General features: G+C 39.1%; 2 protein-coding genes across 2 annotated transcripts; both read right to left on the minus strand.

The window, feature by feature from the left end:
• Positions 1–3,627: 3,627 nt before the first annotated feature.
• On the minus strand, positions 3,628–6,110 carry LOC117229190 (putative chitinase 10). The gene is made up of 2 exons (XM_033485478.2): positions 6,006–6,110; positions 3,628–3,987 (listed from the first exon to the last, which is right to left on the minus strand). Exons 1-2 carry the CDS (start codon positions 6,010–6,012, stop codon positions 3,731–3,733), a joined length of 264 nt encoding a protein of 87 aa, XP_033341369.2. The 5' UTR covers positions 6,013–6,110; the 3' UTR covers positions 3,628–3,730.
• Positions 6,111–7,270: 1,160 nt separating this feature from the next.
• Positions 7,271–9,390, minus strand: LOC117229143 (peritrophin-1). Its single transcript, XM_033485372.2, has 2 exons — positions 9,311–9,390; positions 7,271–7,648 (listed from the first exon to the last, which is right to left on the minus strand). The coding sequence occupies exons 1-2, from the start codon at positions 9,315–9,317 to the stop codon at positions 7,380–7,382; spliced, it is 276 nt and encodes a 91-aa protein (XP_033341263.2). The 5' UTR covers positions 9,318–9,390; the 3' UTR covers positions 7,271–7,379.
• Positions 9,391–10,444: the final 1,054 nt, after the last annotated feature.

Here is a 10,444-nt window from a genome sequence, read left to right on the forward strand (position 1 = left end):
ACGACAGTGTCGGCACGCGACAATGTGCGATCGTTTAGTTAAACTTATTTCTCGCATCGTGGTACTTGCTTTCAGGATCGCGAACCATCGAAAGGTTCGTCGGATGCTTCTCCGTTGGCCGAAGTTATCGCGCGTGCTGAGACAACGTTGCTGCAACACCAGGTTCTCGTTTCCCTCTTTTCACCCTTTTGTCCGCGATACAAAGGAAATTTGAACGTCCGATCGGGTGGTTAATTTATGCTGTCTGTCTTGCCGCGCGGTTCGTTCTGTCATGCTGTTAGTCCCGGTAGGAGGTGAGATCGAATTAATCGCCAGACATTTTTCTAAGAGAGAGAGAGAGAGAGAGAGAGAGAGAGAGCTGAAGGAAGCGTACGGCGAGGTGGAAAAGCGGAGGAAGGGAGAATACCGATTATAAAACTCTCGGATGGCGTGCAAAGAATGCGAAGGCTCGCGGTGCACGAGATATGAAGAAAGCTCGGGCTTGCCTTGCCTCTAAATTACAGTTTTGTTGCGTGTCTCTTTAGACTCGTACATTTACTGGACGACCGGTAATTCTCATCAGTCAGGATTATCGTCTTTTAATCGCTTCCGCGGATCGTTTTGTTTTCCGATCTAAATAATTGCCTTTTTGCTGGAAAACAGCACGCTCTAATCTCACTCGACGAAAAACAATACGTCTGCGAGTTGAACAATCGTACACGAAGAATGGAACGGTTGGTTCACAGATGTGTGTAACGGCCATTGTAATTTATACACTTCATACAATTTATACGGTGTTCTCCTTCTTAATTACTTACGGTACGATTTTTCTCGGCTAAGTCGATTAGCGCTTTCTTATCTCTAACGAATTCGAAAGAAAGTTTACGTTTATTTTAACCCTAGAAAGATAACCATATGACAACGTACGTAAAAGATAACCATACGCTTCAGAGGCGCATGCTTTTCTAAGGCGTCAATTTTATACTAACAATGGATATTTATTTAAGTTAATCTAGTCATTTTAAAGGTTTGGCATTATTGTAAAAATAAAATGCATTTATATTATATTTTTTTATATTTTAAGTAATTTTAAACTTAAATCACTAGACCTCTATGAAAAATTAACAAAAATCAACAGTCTTCGGAGGCGCCTCTGCGACGTAGGTTATCTTTCTCGGGTTAATATGAAAGAGTAGAATTTGATTTCGATTTAAGAGACGCGAGTAACATTCAGATTTCGCGGATTATGTTTTATATCTTCATAACGAGTCCGGCTCGAGTGAATAATATTCACTGCGTGCGTAAATTTCGATGACACAAGTCATTGAGAAATTACGTTCTGACTTGAATAACGTTGGCGTAACGTTCGTATTTAACAGGTTGTTGCTAGACTGTGGATCTCATGCATTCATATTAAAATGCAGTAATTGCAATTACAAGCAGCAGAAAGATCAAAGGAATTTAACAACGAGTACGTACGGTTTTTAATTCGTCACGATTATTCAAGAGAGAAAGAATCGCAACTAAGGCAGGCAATGTTTATCTCGCATAAATATCCGCAGTCCAATTATCGCCATGAATCTCCATCCAGGATCAGACTCGACGAACTACGATAAAGGGTTAATATAGAGTAATGTACAAACGAGAGGTCCCAGAACATGGATCTTCCCTTTTTTTTATTATTTTCCATAGATTACGACAGGAGAATATTCAGGGTGTAGATTATGCGATGAAAGATGAACTATTTAGCGTATCGCTCGCAGGGATATGATTCGACCGGCAGCCTCGCCGAGGGCTTTTCATCGGCGAACAAAACCGACAAGAGGAATGAGCTGAGGATGCGATTGCTGGTCCCTCTCCGTAAGGTCTCCCCCTGGAAATCAAATTATCAGAACGGCCGGAGCGCGGCGTACCAACGTACGTACGCGCGCGTATGACGTAACGAAGGCCGAGCACAGGTGGTCAACTGATATTGGTTTTGCTTCTAAATTTTGTGGACACCCTTTATAGCTGTAGACGCACCAGACTCGCCGCGACGGGCAATTACCCCTCTAAATATTCACAAGTTCATTACGACCGGAGTTGGACCCGTATATTCCCTCTCCCTCTCTCTCTCTCTCTCTCTCTCTCTCTCTCTCTCTCTCTCTCTGTCGTTCTCTTTCTCCACCTCCGTCGCTCGCTCGCCCGTCCCTCCATTTCGTCTCGCTCGCTCCTGCTGCCAGATTCACCTTGTTCCTTCCTCTTGCCACTCTTCTCTTCGCCCCTGTCGCTCCGGCTTTCACGATACGGGCGAATCTACCCCTCGAGTTCCCAGATTTCGGGTCGCGGGAACTAGACGCGTAAGAGAACTTACCAGATTCCATTGCGTAGACTCGCGCGGCGAGCCATTGTTTCGGCAGCCTTAACCCCCGAGATTGCACACAGCACTAGGAACAAATAGTATCAAAGATTATTTCAATGTCTCGCGAATACACCGGCAAGGGACGCCGCCGAAGTTCCCGGGATTTTGTTCGGGCAGACAGCATAAATTAACCAGCCAATCGGAGGTTCGAACCACCTTTGCGTCGCGCGCTAAGAGAGCAAAGAGAATCGAGAAATCACCGAGCACCAGGACTCGGCGGAATTTTATTCGGATAGCGGATGAATGGATCAACGAATCGAATTTTATTCGGCGTTGGCGAATGAAAGTTGAATCTATTCGGAAAAGGATTCAATGTAATTTGAATTTATTCGAAGAAGAATTCAATTGAGTCAAAATTTATGCGGAGAAGAATTGTATTCGATAAAAATTTATTCGAACGAGAATTCAATCGAATTAGAATGTATTCGAACAAGAATTCAATCGTATTTGAATTTATTCGAACACAAGAATTCAATCGTATTTGAATTTATCCGAACACAAGAATTCAGTCGAATAAGAATTTATCCAAACAAGGATTCAATCGAATAAGAATTTATTCAAACAAGATTTCAATCGTATTTGAATTTATTCGAACAAGAATTCAATCGTATTTGAATTTATTCGAACACAAGAATTCAATCGTATTTGAATTTATCCGAACACAAGAATTCAGTCGAATAAGAATTTATCCAAACAAGGATTCAATCGAATAAGAATTTATTCAAACAAGATTTCAATCGTATTTGAATTTATTCGAACAAGAATTCAATCGTATTTGAATTTATTCGAACAAGAATTCAGTCGAATAAGAATTTATCCAAACAAGAATTCAATCGAATAAGAATTTTTTCGAACAATGATTCAATCGTATTTGAATTTATTCGAATCAGAATTCAATAGTATTTGAATTGATTTGAACAAGAATTCGATCGAGTACAAATTTAGTCGAAGAAGAATTATATCGGATAAAAATGTATTCGAACGAGAATTCAATCGTATTTGAATTTATTCGAATCAGAATTCAATAGTATTTGAATTTATTTGAACAAGAATTCAATCGTATTTGAACTTATTCGAACAAGAATTCAATCGTATTTGAATTGACTTGAACAAGAATTCGATCGAATTTGATTTCATTCGAACAAGAATTCAATCGAGTAAGAATTTATTCGAATAAAACGTAATTTATTATTCGAATAAGAATTGATTGATACAGAATCGTACAGCTTCACATTATATGTACCGCGTTCCAGTAAATTATCACAGGATTTATTCGGTGAAAGTACATATAGATGAACTGTTTAGAGTTGATACTTTGTCGCTATGAATGAGATAAATGAACGTCTGTTCCTAGCATTTAGGATGGACGATACAGTTAGCAAAGCCGGGCAAGTCGCAGATACTCTTCAAGTTGTTCCAGAATAGACCATTGGGGCAGGGCATGGGGACTGGTTCCGTTCCATTGCAGATGTAGTAGGTGTCACAACTGCATGGATGAGGAACGTACTCCACATAGTTAGGGTTTGTAGTACCTCTGCATGCAACAATCAGGTCAGCGTGTACGGTTGCGGCGATGACAGCCAGAACGGTGAAAATGACGAATACGGCTGGAAAAAAATGGTGGACTGCAATAGTTTTGAAATCAGTCTAGGAAGCTTCGCCGACGAAATTCATTACTAGACTGCGGATCTTTGTGCATCGATTTCAATAAACAGGAAATGCTTGGACATTTGTTCCTGCCTTGAATAATACTAATGAGTTGTGAATGATATAATCAAAATGTTGAATTCTTCCAGCAGTGTCGATGTTTTCTTCTTGGCCTACTCATTTTTGCAACAAATGCGTAAAATTCGCAGTCTGTTTATTACTAAACTGCGGATCTTATGCAAATCCTCATTATCATAAACTATTTTACAGAAAAATCGAATTAACTAAAAGATCGCTTATTGTAAAAGGAACATCTACCGACATTTGAAAAATCCGAATACAGTAATGTCTCCCTAATTGACGCTCAGATTAACCAGAAAAATGGACAATTTGGGAAGAGGAGCCTTGCGAATTCGAACCTTGCGATTCGTTTTTATAGTGACCGATTTTCAGCAATCATAAAAACAAGCTGCAAGACTCGAATAATCGTATCTCCTCTTCCCAAATTGTTCATTTTCGTGCACAATCTGAGCGTCAATTGGAGAGACATTACTGACACTCATATTGTCCACAAAAATCGACAATTTGGGAAGAAGAGCCTTGCGAATTCAAGCTTTGCGATTCGTTTTTATAATGACCGATTTTCAGCAATTATAAAAACGAGCTGCAAGACTCGAATAATCGTATCTCCTCTTCCCAAATTGTTCATTTTCGTGCACAATCTGAGCGTCAATTAGAGAGACATTACTGACACTCATATTGTCCACAAAAATCGACAATTTGGGAAGAAGAGCCTTGCGAATTCAAGCTTTGCGATTCGTTTTTATAATGACCGATTTTCAGCAATTATAAAAACGAGCTACAAGACTCGAATAATCGTATCTCCTCTTCCCAAATTGTTCATTTTCGTGCACAATCTGAGCGTCAATTGGAGAGACATTACTGATACTCATATTGTCCACAAAAATCGACAATTTGGGAAGAAGAGCCTTGCGAATTCAAGCTTTGCGATTCGTTTTTATAGTGACCGATTTTCAGCAATTATAAAAACGAGCTGCAAGACTCGAATAATCGTATCTCCTCTTCCCAAATTGTTAATTTTCGTGGACAATCTGAGCGTCAATTGGAGAGACACTACTGTATGCCGTGAATGCATTGAGATCCTCAGTCTACTAATCACAACACAGTCCACAATATACAAATTTCCTTCGCGCTGTCAGATTGTTCACGCATTCGAGAAATTCTGCCCGTCTAACAGATTGTTGAAACGATAACGGTCGATCTCGAACGCCGCCACGACTTTATCTCGACTTCGTTAATCGATACAAGAACCGTTTAGGTTAGCAGAAAGATTAGTTTCGACGCGATGTCTAACGAAACGTACAAGCAACGAGATTAAGCTAGGAAAATTCTTCGTGGAACACAACACGAAAGAATTTTGCTATTATTTTTGCGCGAAACTTTTGACATGATTGTCACTGGTAAAATTCGATTGGACGAAATGCGATCGAATTAACATTGGTTTGAAGTAAATCAGGTGACACTTCTTGAGACACTACTGCGACGTACAACAAATTACAGTAATGTCTCCCTTACTGACGCTCAGATTGTCCACTAAAATGGATCATTTGAGAAGAATTCCTCAACTTTGACCTGTTGTAACTTCTCGTAAAAAGATGCTGCAACATTCCACTTGTGGACAATTAAATTGTGGACAATTTATAACTATAAAAATAAACCGCAAGGCTCGAATAATCGTATCTCCTCGTCCCAAATTGTCCATTTTTGTGGGCGTCAATCTGGGCATCAATTAGAGAGACATTACCATAGTCACAAACAAAAACCAATCCTCGATTCTTCTCCGACCGTTGTCAATATATCCACGTGGTTGTTATTTATAATTCTCCTCCGCACAGTTGGTTCATCGAACACTGCTGAAAACACGTATTTCTCGAACTCGCTGCAGTAACGAGCTTACCTCTCATTTTCACTTTCGTTAAATATCAACCAAACAATGCCTTTATTCTTCTCGTTACAGTATTCGATACGGCTGTCGAATTTTACGTTCCTCTTATATACTCCGTCGACAGCTTGACTGACTTTATCTTCGGTATTCGTGTTCGTGTATTATTACGAATCATTATCGATTGTGCCACGATAATCCCCGTTTAGATAGAAACATGATATTACATTGTCAGAAATTGTAAAAATTCTATTGTAATAGATCGATGCGCTAGTTTGTCACCATAGCTGTTATGGCAGGCTGGCTCGTGATTCAATTCTCGATTGGTTTATCAGCTCGTAAAAGCGCGATATCAATTCATAGAGATCATTTGTATCGTAATTGCGCGTTTATTACAATAACGGAATCATTCGTACGGATCATTACCCTCGAACAGCAATTTTCTAATCTTGACAATAACTTTTTATCCAAATCATACATCCGGAATCCTGGAAATTCAAATTAGATGATTCGTTACGTTCGATGTTTACAGATATTTCTACTAATAATCCTTCGATTATGATCCTCCAGCAGAAATAAATTTAGGATACTCTCTCGATTAAAAAAATTTAATAAACGTAATTGTATTCTCGTCATTTTTGTTACCGTAATTATGTCATTGTATACATAATAATACTAACTCCAGAGGTATGATACATTTTACGCTTTATCCGTTCGCATTATAAGCAGTCGATTATTTTCTGATTAATCAATGATCTAGCATCTATAACCTATGCAAGTGCAACGATGCGAGAAATAAAATTAACTAAACGATTGCACATTGTCGCGTGCCAACAATGTCGTCGTTAACGCTAGGTTTACGGAGCAGCTGTTTTACATTGCTTCAGAGAAATAACAAGCGTACATTCGTTCAGATTTCCAGCGACATTTGTCGCAATATATGTCCGATGAAACTTTATCGAATAAATTTACCTTAAAAGTGTCTTTCTAATTTCAATAATCGTAAATGGGAAAATTTGGATCGTGTCGAAAACACGTGGACGTTATCGAGATCTCGATACTTTGTTTCTCTGCTCAGACTTTCGAGTCACAATTAACGATATACTTTTAATAAAAGTGTTCTTAAACGAAAATTACGGTTTCGAAAAGTCTGTTTCGGTTTCGTATCGGGCACCTACGACCTATACTTGTACAACTTACGCTTGTACAGAGTGTACTTATGCTCTGGAAAATGCTAGCAGTAAAGGCTGATTCAGAATGATCGTTGAAACGATGTAAAATAGTTTCTTAAGTAGTGTTTATTAATTGATAGTATGATACATTAAGGCGACATATTCAATTGAGAATAAGTGTGTGGTAAAACTAGGATGGTTCTTGACGAAGTCAGTTTCAATTGTTCTTTGGACAATCAGGCTCTGGTTTGCATTTAGCGTTGCCGGGCAAGTCGCAACGATTTGAAACTCTGTTCCAGTGAAGACCTCTCGGGCATGGCATGGGGATTGGGTCGGTTCCCATACAGACATAGTACGTGTAACAGTCGCATGGGTGAGGATGATATTCAATTTTATTTTCTTCCTGATCTTCGCTGCATTTTACTATCGTGACAGCGTCCACGGACCACGCGGCCACCGCGAGAACGGCGAAGGCAATGAATGCGGCTGAAAAAAGATGACGAACACCATTAATCTTTGTTCTACACGCCGCACAAACATTTGAACAATTATTATTTTGGTTCCAAAATATCACTGAATAATCTGTAGACGTTTTCTCCTCTTCGGGGTTCTCCTTAAGATTATAATTTGCACGTAAAGAACGAAGTTTGTTACTTTCTCCCCATTATATACAGAGTGTCCCAGAATTATGATACTTGAAATGAGGAGTTACTCAGGTCGTTTGAAGTAACTTTTTTCTTAGCGAAAATGCAATCCGCTGCTTCGTTTACGAATTATTAACAGGAAACAGTGACCAATCAGAGGCGAGCTTGACTGGTACGAGGCGGCCTGACCAATGAGCGGAACTGGGAAATCGCGGATGGAGCACGCGAAAAGTGATTTTATTTGCACTGTCTTTGTAACTGTCTTCCTAGCTATTCTAAGTATGTATATACAGAGTGTCCCAAAATTACGATACTTGAAATGGGGGGTTCCACAGGTCATTTGAAATAAGTTTTCCCTTAGCTAAAATGCAATCCGCGGCCACGAAGACAACGAATGCGGCCCAGGAAAAATGATAAATCGCATCAATTTCGTACTCACTCGGAAACTATTCAACTGAAACATTCGCTAACGAAGTTAATTACAATGCACTCCAATCTCGTTCCTTCGCGCTGCCAAATTTTACGTTGACGCACACACGATTCGATTTGCGATGAAACGCGATCGAATTTTTATTGATTTGAGCCAGGAGTTCTTGAACTTTGTCATTCGACCGGCGACTATTTCTCTAATACAAGCTAATAGAATATTTTCATGTATACAATCTATTTACTTTTTGCTACAAAAATTGAGAAAATCTCAAGTTTAGTTTACGAAATCCAAGCTCACTAGTATCGGTAACGAGTTCCGCTGTTATTATTAATATGTAATATGATTATTATTAATATTAATATTAATTAATATTATATATTATATTATATTAATATTATATAATATTATATATTAATTAATATTATTATTAATACATAATATACAAACAGTTGCGGATATATTTTACGTTAGAATTGTTATAAATAAGATTGCTGTAATTTTATATTATGTATTAATAATAATATTAATTAATATATAAATATATATAAGATAACATAAAAAATTACAGCAATCTTATGTATAACAATTTTAACGTAAAATATATCCGCAATTGTTTGTGATCGGCAGAAAGATGCGGTTTCTTAAGCGAGTACAAGCGAACGAGAAAAACAACCCTATTATTTTTTATGAAAGATCGATTGCAATTGCGCCAATATGTTTTCCATACTAAAGTCCAAGAAATAAAGTATAGTTTCTCTTGCGGGGCCCTGATTATATGTTCGAAGAGCACGGTTTAAGATGGCTAATTTCAACGATTATTTTTTTAATTTTCCGAGAGTCAAGAAAGAAAACAACAAAACCGACCATTCAGCAAATGCGAATGGAGCGAACAACGTGGCGCTGAAATAGGCGCGTCGCTCCTAAGTATAATATAACGAGCATTGAATTGATCCCAAACAGAAACTAATTCTCGATTTTGCCGCGGTCGTTGTCGACGCGGAATCCCGTTACATCGATTCCTTTCCCATAACTGTTGGCTCGTTCGACAATATAGAACACAATCGTGAAGCTTACCTTTCATTTTTCACGTTCGTTAAATATCAACGAACAATGCTCTAAACTCGTAGTTACGGAAGTTACTATACCTACCGTAGTGTGCCCGGCCACTTTATATACACCGTCGAAATTGATTTTATCTCTCGAGCACCATTTGGCCTAGATCATCGATACGCATCGTCTATCGATTGGTATTCTGGATAAACATCGTACAAGTAATAGTGGATAATTGCGTCTGAAAGGGCCACGTGGACGACTAGTGAGAACCGGTGTCGTCCCGTCAATTCGATTCTGTCTTGCGGCGACGTTTGTCCACGATCGTTGCCGCACTGCGGTAACGAAACCGGGAAACGTCGAATGAACTGCGTTCGCGGTGAAACCGGATAGGTGAAATTTGAAGCGACGAAAATAAATATTTGGATGAATTCAAGGATTTCTATCGCATCGTTTTCGATTCACTGAAATCGAAAGAAAAGGAGAAGAAAAAGAAAGAAATTTGTTTGTCGCAATTTGTTGCGTCCAGAGACAAGGGCCATAAAAAGGTCCCACCATTGGGGAAACCCTCTCAGGCCCCAACAAGGGTCAAGGCAGACACCCCCCTCCAAGGGGTGATTCGCGCCTTGACCAATAATAAACAATCTACCTCCATCCACGGGTGCTCTTCCACGACTTTCCAGCGTTGGAAGAGCATTCTTCCACCAGCGCTCGCAGAGAGTGCAACACAAAAAATAAAGTTCTCTAAGACTACTAGAGACCCTTCCACGTCATTAGTTTGCCGTAGGAAGCGCGAATCGAGCGTACAATAGTTCGGTCGCGCATGTACGTTAGGCGACTAACCGAACGTACGGACAAAACACAATTAACGATTATAATGGCACGCAAAAAACTGTTTCATGCTTCGAGATGCAGTCAATTATTCTTAACCCTTTCGCTACGACAGCTTCATGCGCCGAAGTTCAACCGTCACCGAACGGAAACTCGCTCCGGAAATATGCACGGTGCGCGTGGTTTCTGTATATATGTTGTTCCAAGTCTTAAATAATAACTGTGCCGAATAAAACAATCGTTGCTCTAATGTAACATGTATATTTACATTTTTCATTTAAAAAGACTTACAAAATTATAGGTAACATAGGTATTTATATAGTTACA

This window comes from Megalopta genalis, chromosome 7, assembly GCF_051020955.1.
Source record: "Megalopta genalis isolate 19385.01 chromosome 7, iyMegGena1_principal, whole genome shotgun sequence".
Taxonomy (NCBI): Eukaryota; Metazoa; Arthropoda; class Insecta; order Hymenoptera; family Halictidae; genus Megalopta; species Megalopta genalis.